Here is a 17162-nt window from a genome sequence, read left to right as displayed (position 1 = left end):
CACTGAACAATGAACATCTATCTGTCTAATGCAGGCCTCCACATTTAGTCAGTGGGCTGCTTACAGCTGTCAAAGGATTTAAGGTGGCCTATGAAAAATGTAGGGCTGCCACTGCCCAGTCTTCCTGTTTGGCTTGTGACCCACAGCAACCAACCATCGTCAGTCTGTCTTTAGTCTAACCTGAGGCCCAACGAGGTTTAGCCTATTTTAATTGTGGCCTCTACCTACTGCCAAGTTGTGCAGGTCTGATCTAATGCATAGCTCAGTTCCTGGCACACGGTACGCACTTGGGAAATACTTGCTGTGTGATTGATTTCCACTACATCAAATCACCACAGTAGGAAAGAGCTTTGTCATGTAGATTTAAAGTTAAGATTTCATGTATCAGAAAACCATTACCTAGAACCCTTTTGGGGCAGGTAGGAAGCTCTAACTGCAATAGTGCAAAGAACTAATACATAGGGAGAACAATTAATTCCTTTTTTATTACCGCTTGAGAGGGATTGTCAATTTGGAAGGATTAAAAATTATGCAAAGCCACAGAGCAAGCCATGTACTTTCAATTGAATCTAAGGGCCCAGAGCAATGTGCCCAACAGAGAATTGTAAATGGGGAGATAAAGATGAGCTTCATCTTACTGTAAGTGGAAACGCTGCCGCTGTATTTCACCAGCCTTCATGTTCCCTCCTCACAGCATTGTCTGCCACGGTGGGGCAAAGGGCTGTGAGAAAAGAGCCTCTGATTTGGAAAGAGAGTCTGAGAGCAATATTTACAGTAAACTCTCCTCTCATGGGGCAAAGGCTTTGAGTGCTTCTATTTCAAAACCAGGAACGAGGTGATTATCTTTTATGACTTCAGTGGAACAGTCACAAAAATAAAACCAAACTGCTCTGTATTCCACAGCTTTTGCAAAGTTCTATAAACAGGTGGGAAAAAAAAAACAGGCATGCCTGGAAATATTCTCACCCAAAGTGAAACTTGGAGATTTCAAAGGCTAATGATGAAGCTATTAATTCTGGTGTTTTAGTTTCCATAAGATCAATATGGTACCTTGGCATTTCATAGACTCTCAGAATTGAAAAAGACTTGGGAGGTCATATAGTTCTATTCTTTGCCTGTGGATGCTTTTCAGCATCCCTGACAGGTAATCATCCATCATCTTCTGTTTGAATACCTCCAGTGACAGGTAACTCACTCCTTCAACAGATAGCCAATTCCACTTTTGCACCTCTCTTCTTGTTTCCTTATGTAGCAGAGGTGATTGTGAAAGCCCTGATTCTCTGAACTGGAGCACCTCCTCCAAAGCTGGAAATGTGCACCTTCTAACCAGGGTGCATGTCCAATTCCTTGATGTGAAATATGCATCTTGCTGGGATGATGCAACAGCTACTGTTAGTAGACCTATCGGGAGTTGTTTTAATATCCCAAAAAAAGCACATGTCCTTCTTTCATCAAGGAGCTAGACATGCAGTCCAGCCGGCCTTGGAAAGCATATTCAATTCCATAGAAAGTAACCTAGTCTAGCAAAACAGGGGTTCCATCGTTCACCCCAAACAATACTTACATTCAGTCGAAATTTTCCCTTTTGTAAATTCCACCTTTTGTCGCTTATTTTCCACCTTAGGGTCAAGTCTACTTCAAGGGTTCTTAACCTTTCTGTGTGTGTCAGAGACCCCTTTGGCAGCTTGGTGAAGCCAATCGACTTCTCTGAATAATACATTTAAATATATTTAAAAAAACTAAAGGATTGCATAGGAAACCAATTATATTGAAATAAAGATGTAATTTTCTTCCCATCTAAGTTCACAGACCCTCTGAAATCTATTTATATATTCCTTGGGGGGGGTCTGTAGTCCCCAGGATGAGAACCCCTGGAAGAGCAAATATACTCCTTCTTCCACATCTCTTAGATCCTTTATGGAGTATCCTCAAAGATAAGGTTTGCCTCCATTCCTGGGACTGAGAGATGTTTACAGATAGGAAAAGAATATATTTTAAGAAAACACAAAATAGCATCCAGAATGGAAAGGAATATCTATCCAAAGCCAAAAGAACCATATACTTGAAACCTTGAACTGGCTTCGCTTGAGTTAATTGAAAGGAAAACAGTTTATTTAGCCCACTTAGCCCACTGCCTGTGGCCAAGCTGCTGGTTACTGCTTAGGAGTCCACTGGCAATATGGATGCAACATCCCTCACAACTGGACCACTGAGCATGTCATTAGAAATGGGTTCTGACCAGGGAGATAATTTTGCTGCTTTATTCCACTAGATCTTCCTTAAAAGATTCAATTATTCAACCATAATTACACCTGTCAGCACAATCTGTCCCCAATCTCTACATCAGCAAACTTTCCTCTTTTCAATTCCACTCAGCTTTTATGCATTTTCCCCTGAAGAATGCTTCGATGTCTCATTTTTTTTTCACACAAAAACGTTCTTGTTCAGTGAAAATGCAGAACCTTTCAAAATTCTTAACGCTGTAAAACATCATGTCTCCTTTTCAAAAAAGAAAGCTATGGATCATATCAGACATCCAACCTTTGCTGCCTTAAATTGGAATCTTTTCTGATAAGACCCGTGTTTAGGTTTCTAAAGCCTATGGAAAAGAGAGTTTTTGTAAGCCCAAGCAGAGCACCTCAAGCAATTGCCTGAATCATTCTAAGAAAGTTGTGTTACGTTGGCTGCCAGCAGATAATGGACCTGGTTGTGAAGTTCACATTAAAGACAAGCCTGGCATTTTCTCCTTCTTCTTATCACTTTTCTAAGATGACTCCTCACATTGTGTTGAGTGACTTCTTTTTTTATTTTGTTGAAAATTAAAGCCTTTAAAAGGCATCGGACAAGCATCGAGCATTTGCTTCCCGTTCCGAATATGCCCATCTGTCTTTTAAGACATATTTCTATAGGTTTTGTTTGTTGCAAATGACACAGAAGCTGACACTTTAGATAAATCTTAAAAAGGAAGAAAATCAAAGAGATGGATGGGAGGAGAAAAAAGAGGTCATGTGGATGAAAAGAAGCAGGATGATGGCTCTGGGAGGGGTTTTCTGCTTTAACTCACCATTTGGTGGGTAAGTGCACCTAATTGGGGATAACACAGAAGGAAACTCAACAAGGGAATGACTAGGTTTGCTTTCATCGGACTGACTATAGAAGTCTACAGGAGTCAATTTAGGATTGAAATGGGCTTACTTATATTTTTGTTTTCTTTTGGTTTTTACCGGTGCCCACTTCACAGATAAATGTGGAGTTTCTTCTGTTTGTATTGAGGCCAACATGCTAGAAAATCTGGCCCTTTTGTATTTACATGCAACATTGGAATTGACCTGGGCCTGTGGTTTCATCAGTATTCGAGAGTTTCTGAAAAGAAAACCCTCTCTACCGATTCAGGTCTTAAACTGTTCTGGGGGCAGCTAGGTGGCGCAGTGGATAGAGCACCGGCCCCAAAGTCAAGAGTACCTGAGTTCAAATCTGGCCTCAGACCAAACACATGACACTTACTAGCTGTGTGACCCTGGGCAAGTCACTTAACCCCAATTGCCCAAAAACAAAAACAAAAAACCAGTTTAAGAACTGTTCTCTGGCTGGGTACCTGGGTAGCACAATGGATTGAGCTCTGAGCCTAGAGTCAGAAAGACTTGAGTTCAAATCTAGTCTTAGATATGTACTAGCTGTGAGACCCTGGGAAAGTCATTTAACCTTGTTTGCCTCAGTTTCCTCAACTGTAAAATAGGGATAAAAATAGCACCTACCTCCTGGGGTGGTTGTGAGGGTCAAATGAGATCCTAATTATAAAGTGCCTAGCACAATGCCTGGCACATTTTGTTGTTGTGACCCCATTTTAGAGTGTCTTGGCAGAAACACTGGAGCGGTTTGTCATTCCTTCTCCAGCTCATTTCACATATGAGAAAACTGAGGCCAACAGAATTCAGTGACTTACCCAGGGTTATACAGCTAGTAAATGTCTGAGACAAGATTTGAACTCAAGAAGATGCATTTTCCTGACTCTATCTGTGCCACCTAGCTGTCTCTATGTACCTGGTACATAGTAGGTGCTTAATACATGCTTATTTCCCTTCCTTAACCCCCTTCCCTTCACCTTATAGTTCTAGAACAGGATTCTAAACTCTGTGTGTGTACATGTGTGTAATGGATCTCTTTGGCAGTCTGGACTCCTTCTTAGAATGACACTTTTAAAAATGTAAAATTCAATAACAACAATAGCTAGCATTTATATATTTCCTTTAAAGATTTGTCAGGTGCTTTACATATGTTATGTTATTTGATCTTCACAACAGGTAGTTGCTATTATCATCCCCATTTTACATGAGGAAATGGAGGCAAACAGAGGTTGAGTGTCTGGCCCAGGGTCACACAGCTATTATTCAGGTGTCCACAGGTTTAATTCTTACATTCTATCTATTGTACTACCTCACTGCCCCAAGGATTACAAAGGAAACAAATTATGTTGAAATATGATTATCAAAATATGGGTTAGAAACAAGTTCGTGGGTCCTGGGTTTAAGAACCTCTGTTTTAGAGAGTTGCCCATGAGGCTAAGTGACTTGTCCACAGGGTCACACAGCCCGTCTTTGTCAGAAGTGAAATTTGAACCTGGGTATTCCTGCCTCCAAGGCTCTTTATTAACAAATTATACATAAATACCCTTGCATACATAAACATATATGTATATGTCTCATCAAATACTATTTATAACTAGTCTCCATATTTTTGCCTTTATTTGCCCATCCCTTATGCCTTTTATTAGTATTTCACCACTTAAAGAAGAATGGAGGGAGGGAGTATTTTGTGTGTGTGTGTGTGGATGCGGATGGGTATATTTTTAAATCAGACCTGGGATTTTATTTGGAGGAGGGAACTCCCAGCATGGAAACTATCAGTACAGAATAATGCCTGTCACCTGCTCTGCAACCTACAGGCTGAGAGAGTATTTGAGAGTCATTGAGAAGCTAAGTGAATAGCCCAGTCACACATGTATTCAGGGCAGGATTTAAGCCCAGGTCTTCCTTGCTCAGAAGTCAGCTCTGCATTCCGAGGCATCAAACATCCTCTGCAGGGAGCCTCCTGAGTCAGAATCCTGGGGAAATATTAAACAAAATGAATAAAAATACAATAAACCATACATAACATGTGGTTTTCTAAGTCAATTTGCTGGTGGGCAGGAATCCTTAAGGATGGTTGAGTGGCCCCATTTGTATCTGAGCTGAATAGCCTTGCATGAATATTATGATACAGGGTGTCCCAAAGATCTTAGTGCACCACTAAGCTTTAATAAGCTTAAAACCAAACTAACATTCTTAGAACACCCTCTATTATGTGGAAATATTACTCCAACAGAAGTGAACTGGACCCTACTCTTCCCTGTTGGCAGACTTTAGAGGTCTAAAGTCTGCCAAATGCTTCCCATACCTGACCTCATTACACCAACCATGTGAAGAAGATAATACTAGTGATCCCCTCATTTTTCAGATGAGGAAACAGAAGTCATTGAAACAAAGGGGCACACAGCTAGCGACTATGATTGGTAGCAGCAATAGTCTCCTTCAGAGAAACTAGAGAGATATTCACAGTGGTTACCCCTTTAATATCAGTTAGAGGCATAGTGGGGAGTGTTCTGGACCAAGAGTCGGAATGCCTTGGTTCAAATCCTACCTCTGACACATACTGGCTGTGTGACCTTAGGTAGATCACATAACCTCTCTGTGTCTCTGTTTCCTCATTCATAAAACAATAATAATCATACGGTACTACCTGTCCCTCAGGTTTGTTACAATGCCTAAATGAGAGCATACCATTATTATTATTGTTTTTCCCCGCACATGATTAAATTTAAACCATTCACATTTCTTCAAATGATCCTCAGAAAATTTATCTCACAGGAACCAGAGTTGGAAAGGACCTGTGATATCCTCTAATCTAAACCTCACTCATGCCTTAACTTATTCTCCAGGCTTCTCCTCTTTACCAGCTGCCTTCCCAAACTGGAGGAACTCCTCCTGCCCCTGAGGTTCCCCTCTCCCGATTGCTGGGATCATTATTTCAGAAGAGGCTTCAGCCATGCTCCCTCTCATTAATGCCTCGATTCACCTGCAGGACTTCTCACCAGCAACCTTGCCTCCATATGCGTATCTTGCCTCCCTTTTTCCAGTTCCCCTTCCCGGGTCATCTTCTTCAATTAGAACATCAGCTCAAAAGGGTAAAGATTGTCTTGTTTGCTTATATTAGAACCTAGCACAGAATTGTTTGTCCTTCATTCTCAAAAAGGACCAGTGACATCAGGAAGGTGACATCTTCACTTGCAAGTAAATTGGATTTAAGTGAGGCAGAGCTATGCAAAATCACCAGCCTCACTCTCTCCTCCAGAGTCATTGGAACCCAATGGGAAGACATAGGTCAAGAGGACAGACGATGGCCAAGGATGCAGTGGGAGGCCTTGGCCTTTTTAAGCTAAGGTCTTTCTCAGGTTTTAGTTTGTCTGAGGCAACACCCCTTCAGTAATTGAAGGCTAGGTAAGAATTGAAGTAAAAGATGGCCTAGTTTGTCTTCATAAAAGAAATGCTTAATAAATGCTCTATCTCTCTATCACCTATCTAATTATCATCTTTCTATCATTTATCTATCATCAGTCTAATATACTTAATCCTCATTCAGAGTTTTAAGATCATAAGAGCTAGAAAAGTCAGTGAAAATTAAGTTTCTAAATTAGCTGGGGATAGCCCCCACCACTACATCCAACCCCTCAGTACACACACACACACACCATGAACAAATCTTATTTCCATGATTGATATAACAAGTTTTTTTTAATTCCCATAGATTGAGAACCAGAAAAAATAAGTGTTAGACATAGCAAACCTTTGTGTAGATGGAATAACCAGAGTCACCTCAAATATTCAAATGGATACGTGATCTTGTCCATTTAGTGATTTAGATTACAATCCCTCCATTCCTCTAGATAGCTTAGAGACAGCTAGGTGGAATAATGGACAGAGCACTGGTCTTGGAGTCAGTAACACCTGAGTTCAAATCTTGTCTCACACCCTTACTAGCTGTTGATCCTGAGCAAGCCAAGTAAGTGTCTTGGCCTCAGTTTCCTCAACTGTAAAATGAGGGAATTTGACTCAATGTCTACTAATGTCTCACCCAGCCCTAGGAACCTAAGATCCAGGCCTGCCCACCTTGTGCAACACTTGTTGCTGTAGAAGGGGTCCACCCAATATGATGGAGGCCTTCAATACATTCTCCTACCACAAAAGGCACCGGTAGAATACTTAAGCTATCTACCTATCATCTCTCACACATGTCCAGTCCATCTTCTCTTCCTATCATACATTTCCTTGATTAAAATAGAGTTTCCTATATGTTATAATGTGAAGAATGTTAGAAAATTCTATATTCTATTCCTTTGGGTTAACAAATGTCCAATTTTTAAAATAATTCTTTAAAAGGATGACACATGGTAGACAGTTACCAATCAGTCATACCTTGGTATAGAAGAGTATGTCAAATTACCATCCTCCTGACTCCAGGACACCAAGGGAATGGGAGCTTGTATTGGGAAGGGTGAGAAAAGAAGACAAATTTGGAAGCATAGGGTTCTGCCCGTGTAAGTAGATTAGGCTAGATAAGGTCCCACTGGGAAAGAAAGGTCTATATCCAATCCAGCTGAAGGAAGCATTACTCAAAAGCATTGCTGAAAATGGGAAAAAAACAATCATAGAATTTCAAAGATGGAGGGGACTTCAAGAGGCCATCTTTTACCACCCTGTACCTGTGCAGGTATCCTCTAAATGGGAAAGAAAATATAATAGAAGCATTTGGTTTCAAACCATATAGGTTTTTAAATAATTTATTACACTTATTTCTTATATGACATCTCCTGTTAGAGAATTTTGAAATCCTTAAAGGCACTCAGAAACCCACAGCCTTATCATCATTTTTAAGAACTTCAGAGACTATTATAACCAAAAACATAGAGCTTGACTATATAACTAAGGCATCTCTATGGCTTTATGAGAAACACCAGGCTTTAAACTGAGTTTAGCTGGTGCTGAGTGAAAAATGGTTCTATTTTGTATTTATATCATGCTTTTCTTCAGGGGAGATTGAAGCATTATTTCATTAATCCTCACCCTGGGAGGCTAAGTAACTTGCTAACGGTGGCACAGAAAGTTAACGGCAAACCTGAATCTCCTTATGTTCTTTCCATTAGGTCTCTTGGCCAGAGGTTATGAGCTCTTCTTCCCATCCAACGATAACAGTTGGCTAGAGCAGAGAGCTGCCTACAGTGAAGAGGCCTTGGTGCTTCTCATACCCAAAATGTTTTCTTGAATTAGGGGTAGCTAGGTTTTTTTTTAATCTGTTGCTTTTAAAATATGTCCAAACATCTCCATGGTTTAAAGAAAAAGGGTTATTCAACTAAATTAGAAGAATGTTATAGATACATTATAGCCAGATTTCAGCAAAGCACTTGGCAAAGGTTCCTCATGTCCTCCATGGGGACAAGATAAAGGGAGGTAGGCTAGACAATGGATTGAGGTAGGCAGATTAGAAACTGATTAATGATGGGGCTTAAGTATTGGTCATAAATAAATTAATGTCAACTTGGAGGAAGTTCTCCAATAAGAGTGTCCCTAGCAAGTGTTCTTGCTCCTGTACTGGGTAACATTTTTATCAATGAGAGAAGAACAAGCCAGCCTTGGAATGAAGAAGACCTGGGTTCAAGTCCTGCCTGTCATACATAGTGGCTATGTGACCCTAGGGCTCTTAACAACATTCTAGGAGTATAAGTTACAGAGAAGGTGCTAACCTGCCCTGGTAGTGGGAATTTCCTGTATCAATGAAATTACAGGTCCCTTCCTTTCCACTGTCCCCATACTATCAATAACTCAAAGAGGCAGCATGATATAGTGGCTAAAGACTCCCCCTTAAAAGTCAGAAAGATCTGAGTTCAAGTCCCTCTTCTGACACCTATGGGTTGTATGACTCCAGGTAAGCCTCATAACCTCTCTTACTCTTGCTAACTCTTTAAGACTACTGCAGAAGAGCTGCTGATCTGTATTGGTAGGAGGAGTTTCCTTACTGGGAGTTCTTGATACCAATGAAAGCACAGATCGAGTCTATTTTTTAAAATTGATCACCTGGATGCAGATGCAAATAAAATGTTTATCAGGCTCATACACTGGATGGCACGATAATGATCTTAAAAAGATCGTAGCAGACTAGAACAACGGGGTGGAACTTATGATAAAATTTAATAAGATAAATAAAAAATTCCATATTGATGCCATTCAGGGGCAAGTCACTTAACCCTGTTTGCCTCAGTTTCTTCATCTGTAAAATGAGCTGGAGAAGGAAATGGCAAACTACTCCAGTATTTTTGCCAAGAAGATCCCAAAATGGGGTCATGAAGAGTCAGACATGACTAATCAACTAAACAATAAAACTTATTTTCACAATTCCATATATTGAAAGCTTTAATATCTAAAAAATATTCCTCCCAGATTTGAAAGGAGAAAAAGTAAAATTCATTTTATGCAATGCCAACTTATTCCTATTATTGTTATTGTTATCATTCCATTCGCATCTCTTTGTCTTTTGTGTTCTCCTTTGCCTCATCTATGCCTATATGATAAGAGCTCAGTGAGGTAAAGATAGTCATTCAAAGGGCAGCTAGATGTCTCAGTGGATAGCGCAGCAGCCCTGGATTCAGGAGGACCTGCGTTCAAATCCGCCTCAGACACGTAACACTTAGTAGCTGTGTGACCCTGGGCAAGTCACTTAACCCCATTACCTAGCCAAAAAAAAAGATGGTCATTCAAAAGTAGAGCAGGTAGCCAAGTTGTAGGAAAACACATTACAGACATGCTTTCTTATTGGTGTCAAATTGAGAACATGGAATTTAGTCCCAGAAACAGAGCTTGTGAAAGTGTTTGGTCAGGGCACAGCACACACACAAGAATTAACCATATCAAAAAGACTGGCGAGGGTCTTTAAAGGATTGATGGGAGTCAAAAGTTTAGAGTTTTACTAAGACTTTTTAATTATATGGGTAAAAACATTTTCCTCTTAAAATTGTATATGTTTGTTTCAAAAAAAAAGTCTTATTTCTTGGCCTTTTTTCCGTCTTCCCTATGTACCTGCTGGCATAATCACACATTCTGATGAGGTGCCAGTTATTAGGAGCTAAATAACAAAGCACTTGCTATTTGTCAACAGAGCTATTTATAGTCCCCTGGCTTAGATTTAGTGGTTACCTTTTTCTTATTCTGAGAACAGTCCTTTGAATACTCAGTCTGCCCTAGGAAATATTTCTTCTTGGAGTGTCTTGGAGTCCTGTAAGCAACCTTTGTTTACCATGAAAACAGTTCCACTAAAATTGAAAATGATTGGGAAGCAATGTTATTTGTGGCAGGGACCCACTTAGTCAGTGAGGCTTATGTTATTTAAATGCAGCAAAGAAAGGGAGATTTGAGAGACAAAACTAATTGCAGACCCACTTCTCACTACCATCTAACACAGAATGGATTAAAAACCAGAGTGGAATCAGAGGCATTCATTACCAATATAAAAATGAATAAATTCAGTGAGTTGAGAAATAATGAATAATGAAATAGAATTTGGTTAAATGTCAAATATTCAAGTCAATGGAAACTCATTGAGGCAATATGGTACACTGGAAAGATGGCTGGATTTGGAATCAGAGGATGTAAGTTCAAATTCTGATTTTGCAACTTAATACTTGCGTACTCTTAGGCAATTCAGTTAAAATCTTTGGGCTTCAGTTCTTCATCTGTAAAATGTAAGGGTTGGATTAGATGACCTCTAAGGTCACGTTTAGCTCTAAATCTATGATCCTGTGGTCCTATAAAAGACTGAGACCATAAGCATATGGTGATGGTCTATATCTGGGAACTTACACCTGCTAGTGTGAGTGCAATTTGGAATGAATGATTCAATCCCAGAGAAATATGGAGTGTAGACACATCTAGTAAAAGGGGTGATATAGATGCATATTTTGTGACATTGTGGGAGTGTTTACAAATCCCAACTGTAGCACTGTGACAGTTTTCCTTTTTCATATTTATATCTTTAGCACTTAGCACAGTGCCTGGCACATAACAGGCATTTAGTGAATGTTTACTGACTGATTGACTGGGTTCAAATCTCATCTCAGAGACTGACTAGCAGTGGGAGGAAAAGCAAGTTACTTAATCTCTATGAGGTTTGGTTTTCTGATCTATAAAGTGGTGATAACATTGCCTGGGCAGCTGGGTGGCACAGTAGATAATGTTCTGACCTTGGAGTCAGGAAGACCTGAATTCAAAACCAGCCTCAGATACTTACTAGCTGTGTGACCCTGGGCAAGTCACTTAACTCTGTTTGCCTCAGTTTCCTCAACTGTAAAATGAGCTGGAGAAGGAAATAGCAAACCACTCCAGTATCTTTGCCAAGAAAACCCCAAAAGGGGTCACGAAGAGTCGGACACGACTAAACAACAAATCAGCACCTACCTCACAGGGCTGTTGTTAAGATCAAGTGAGATAATGTATATGAAGTGCTTTGTAAGCCTTAAAGAGCTGTATGAATGTGAGCTATTATTATTAGTTTGCTGCACAGTTATTAAATAACATTTATGTGCAAGGCAAAATATTAGTTCATGTGAAGAAAACAAAAAGACCTAAGACTAATCCTGCCATCAAGGAGCTTATACTCTAGGTAGAGAGACAGGGGCATACACACACACACACACACACACACACACACACACACACACACACACACATATATATATATATATATATATATATATATATATATATATACACATATATGTATTTGATATTTATGAAAACAATCCTATTTATACATCCATTATTGCTATTTGCTTAATTATGAGCATAAAAATCAATGTGTCTTGTGTGTGTGTGTGTGTGTGTGTATGAAAAATAATTAATGATAAAAGGCAAAACATAATTAAGTGACACATAGATGGCATGGATCATAAGTACTGTAAGCATCTTGTGGAAAATAGGTTTGCTGTGGGCTGGGATTGTCAGAATAGTCTTCTTAGAGGAGATGGGAATTAAACAGAACTTCAAAAAATCAATAGGATTAAGAGAAATAGAGTGGGGAGGGCTTTCTAGATGGACGAAAACTGAACAAAGGCACAGCGAAAGGAATATGCCCAGCATGTTAAGGGTACAATGGGGAGAGCAATGGGAAATAAGGTTGGAGTAGTATCACAGAATCAGGGTTGGAAGGGACACACTAAGGACAACCCATACCCAACTAAGCTACCCACAAAGTGGTCATCCAGTCTTTGCTAGATGCTTGAGACCTTCAAGGAGAGAGGAGATAAATCGATGCCAGATTATAGAGGCCTTTGAAAGTAAGGCTAAGTAGTTTGGACTTTATTCTTCAGATATCTAGGAGCCATGGAAGTATTTCCAAGAGCCACCTCAACCTTCCGGGTGACTGTCATTGAAATCTTAGAGATAGGACAACAATCTGCTTTGATAGAAACAAACAACACTTGGCCTCCCACCAGCTCCAGTGATTTCAAGAATACTAAGCACTGATCAGTGTCCCCCTAGTGGTTCAAAAATCTAATTCTAGCCTTGAAATATGAATACTCACGGTTCTGGGGTGTAGAGTGGGTCAGAGCCATGTCTAACATACTGAGTACAATGGAACACTCTGTAAGCCAACCCGGCTAAAAAGTCTCGAGGAGATAGGTACCCAGCCACTGGTCTCACAGTAAAGCCAGATCTTTCTAAGGAAGCAATGAAAGAAACAAACCTTATATTAACACAATAGCACGTAATGACCCAAGAAAATATTCTAAACTATTCAGAAAGATGCTATAGGCATCAGTGACAATACCAAACATGTCATATAGAATAACATATGTAATTTGTAGGCATCAAAATGAAGGGACCTTTAATTAATCAAATACAGTCATGCTAATTCATTTCCAGACAGGCAGAATATCTATTAATAAAGAGAGGTCAAAAAGCATTTAAGAACTCTCTAAAACCAAATCCAGAGGGAAAATCTGCAAATGCAAAATCCAAAATTATAATTAGAACAGATGCAGCAGAATAATGTACACAAAGGCTATAATAATTTAAATGAAAAGAAAGCTAAAACAAAGTCAAATGCTGAGTGATTATAATTATTGATCTCAGCCCTGGAGAAGACATTAGAAAATGTATCTCCCTCCTTTCAATAGAGAAGTGGGAAATAATAGGCATCAGACTCTCTGTTGGTTTTTCTTAATTGTTACAAGATAGAGTTCATGGGGATGGGGGGAGGGAGGAGGTGTAGATCTGGAAATGATTACGATATAAAAATGAAAGACATTAACAAAACACTTTGAAATGATAGTTACAATGTATCACATGGAATTTTTATTGCTGCCTAAGTAGACATTTTTCATGTATGTTTGTGTTAGCACAAAAGTATTCAGATTTTCTTTGATGACTGTAGTGGGTACAAGCTAGTCTCAACTCAAAGTAATATGAACCAAACTCTTCTCCTCTTCTACAATTATAATTTCTTTGATATTTATGAAAGCAATCCTATTTATTTAGACATCTATTATTGCTATTTGCTTGATTATGAGCATAAAAATCAATGTGGCTTCTGTAGCTGTGAAGTGGAAAAACAAAACTATCATAATATAATTTTTTATTATAAAGAACCTCATTATGCTGTTATGCTATTATATAGGACATATTCATGCACTCCATGTGTCCTGTCTCTCTGTCTCTCTGTCTTTCTGTCTCTGTCTCTGTCTCTTTCTCAAATACCTAAGTGTTATTTTCATCCATTGATACCAGTTTTGTAATAGCGTCCATTCTGAAGATGTCCACTCTTTGTGAGAGAACCTTGGAAGAGCAGAATGTTGTTCAGAAAGCAAGATCCAATTAACTTTGAAAAGAAAGCCATTTCCAGAGCTCTTCGTACCAACATCCAAATGACCCTAATCTTCAACTCCAGCTTTCATAAACCACCTTCACTGATGCTATGACATCACCACTCCTCCCTCTACATCCTTCATTTCAGGTTGCTACCCTTGAATATTTTAAAGATAAATTATTTGGGGGCTTTTAATGATCCCTTCTTTGACAAAGTATGGCACCATGGAAAGAGGACTGGATTTAGAATCAAAGGACATGAGTTTAAATCCCATCACTTGTGTGATCTTGAACAAGTCCTTTGACTTAGCTGGTTTCCTCATCTGCAAAATGAAGAGATGGCAGTAAATCACCATTCAGAATCTTTCCAATTCAGCATCTATGATTCCAGAAAGTGTCAAATGAGGGCTAAAGGCTAATGTTCAGGTGTTCCAAGCTCAGAAAATGGAAGAATCACTGTGGCTAGAGTGGTCAGAAAAGTATTTTCAGAAGATATGAGCCTGAGGCAGGCTTTGAAACACAGGAAGAATTTCAATAGCATAGAGAAAGATAGCAAGCACAGAATGAGCAAAGGTGTGGAGGTAGGGATAAATAAGTCTTGTCTAATGAACAATGGAGACTGTCTCAAGCAGAAGGTTTATGCAGGGAAGCAATGAGAGAAAAAAGTTGAAAAGACAGTATGCCATCATGGCCAAGAGTGAGGGGAAAGTTTTTAAAATAACTTGAATAGGAGAATGATAATACTATTGATAGAAAAGTCAACCAGAAAGAGACAAAAGGTGGAGGGGAAAGACGTGGCAGAAAGGTGTAGCAATAGCTTCAGTGCTGGACTTTTCAATCATTTTCAGTCATGTCTGACTCTCCATGATCCCATATGGGGTTTTCTTGGCAAAAATATTGGAATGGTTTGCCATTCCTCCTCTAGCTCATTTTACAGATGAGGAAACTAAGGCCAACATGGTTAAGTGACTTGCCTGGGGTCACATATCTAGTAAATGCCTGAGGCTGGATTTGAACCCAGGTCTTCCCGACTCCAGGCCTGGCACTCTATCCACTGTGTTACCTAGCTGCTCTCAGTGTTGAACTAGTTGGCAGAAAAAGACAAATTCAAATTCTGCCTCAGATCTACCAGCTGTGTGACTCAGGACAAGTTGTATAATCTCTCTGTACTGAGGTTTCCCCATTTTTAAAATGACAGTGTTGGGGGCAGCTACATGGTGCAGTAGATAGAGCTCTGGCCTTGGAGTCAGGAGGACCTGAGTTCAAATCCGGCCTCAGACACATGACACTAGCTGTGTGATCCTGAACAAGTCACTTAACCCCGATTGCCTCACCAAAAAGCAAAAAAGAAAAAGAAAAAAATGACAGAGTTGGATTTTGTCACCTTAAAGTGTCTTCCAGATCTAAACCATGATCTTATGAGCTGTGATTGATATATTGGAGAAATTCTTTCCAGTAGAAAGAACACTGGATTAGGTACCTCAGGACTTGGGTTCAAATCCCAATCATGCCACTTACTCCCTATGTTACCTTGGTCAACTTACTCTTTAGGCCTTAGTTTCCTCATCTGTAAAATGAAGGGCTCAGACTAGCTAACTGCTTACAATCCCATTCAACTGTAAATACATGTTCCCATGAACTTGGCTTTAGAAATATTGACTCTAAGGTTATGGTAACGATGGTCCATCCAAGTGGAGGGACCAAATAGTTAGCTGGAATTATGAGCTACTGTTTAGGAGGAAGATGGGGACTAGAGATTTCCAGGTTCCCCTGGCAGAAATGCAGTTTAGAGCAATAAAGACGGAAAAGTCTACGTGCAAGAGAAGGTAGAAATGGAAGAACAAAAAGCCCAGGACTAAACTCTGGGGAATACCTATCGTCAGAGAAAGGAGGAAGCCAAGGAGACATAGTGAACTGGTGTCTGTGACCTTCCCTTCTCCCTCCCCCCAAACATGAATTGAAATAAACACTAAAAGAATGAAAGTGCCTGGTGACTCTTTATACAGAGGCAAGTCACTGAAGTTTCAGTTCCCTTTATCCAACCACCAGGAAATAAGAACTTACATGGTGCTTCTCTAGCCTGATCAGAAAGGTCTTTAAGCTGTTTTTTCCTGGGTCCTGAACATAGCTGAACCTACAATTCGAAAAAGGTCCTTTGTGATTTAACCTTTAAGCTACCAACCAGAGAGATGTATGTCCTTGGCTCTGAGATAAACACACAAATCAAATTCCATTCTCACCATATTGACACATCTCAGCTTAATGGCACCATGACCCATCTACAATTGCTTACTGAATTCTCCTTTTTTAAATTGTCATTTGCTTTGAAAGGAGCCATAACTCCAACTTGATTCCTTAAAAGGCAAGGAAAACACTGGTTAAGAAAGGATGAGATACCTAAAATCTTACCTTTCAAAAAGATGGAGACATCTTCAAGTTGGGGCACATTGTCTTCTCTATAGCCACAGTATTTCGTCAACAAAGGGAGGTTTTTCAAATACTCTCGGCAAGCATGAGTAGGATAGAGTTTGGTGAGCTCTCTGAATACAACCCCCCAAGTCTTAGTCTCTTCTTCTGTATATTCCACTCTGGGAATGGGCTGGCCACTGGACAAGAGAATAGAAGATTATTAAATCAGATGTCATAAAACTAAGCTCAGTTCCCATCCCCTACCCCCAGTCCTATTATAGGTAGGCTAGATCTGTGATTTCATTGGAATAGAGAACTCTCAATGAAGAAACTTCCTTTACTGATACTGATCAACTTAAAGAGTTGTATAGGGTACTGGGAAGTTAAGTGACTTGACTTGAACCCAAGTGTTCCTGACTCTCAGAGCAGTTTTCTATCATATTCCAACTATTACAATGAACTAGGAAATATGGTATGGATATATTTCTAGTTCCTATCAATTTAGTACTATATAGTTTATAAGATGCTTTGCTGGCAATACCTCTATGAGATAGATAATGTCAGTATTTCCCTTCCCACAATTAGTAAGAGGTGATCTTGGCACTTGACCTGAAGGGTTCTAACCCTAAATCCCTCGGTGTTTTCCACTACACAAAAAGAAAATAAGAATGTAACTCATCCATCAGATTGCCTCCTCCTTCCAACCCAACACCTAATTCACAGCAGTCTCATCCTCAGGATGTTTTCTGTTTAAAGCCATTGTTTTTGTTCTGCCCGACTGTGTTTCCTACTGCTCACAAAGCAATC

At 39.6% G+C, this 17162-nt stretch overlaps 1 protein-coding gene across 1 annotated transcript in view; it reads right to left on the bottom strand.

Annotated features, from left to right (window-relative positions):
* Positions 1–17162, bottom strand: part of TPH2 (tryptophan hydroxylase 2) — a 129392-nt gene that overhangs the window by 74005 nt on the left and 38225 nt on the right. Inside the window, 2 exon segments of the mRNA XM_020968916.2 lie at positions 12664–12799; positions 16356–16552. Coding sequence (XP_020824575.1) covers positions 12664–12799; positions 16356–16552 — 333 coding nt within the window.

The sequence above is a fragment of the Phascolarctos cinereus genome, unplaced genomic scaffold (genome assembly GCF_003287225.1).
Source record: "Phascolarctos cinereus isolate Bilbo 61053 unplaced genomic scaffold, phaCin_HiC Scaffold_1;HRSCAF=81, whole genome shotgun sequence".
Taxonomy (NCBI): Eukaryota; Metazoa; Chordata; class Mammalia; order Diprotodontia; family Phascolarctidae; genus Phascolarctos; species Phascolarctos cinereus.
This window is presented reverse-complemented; position numbering and strand designations above follow the sequence as displayed.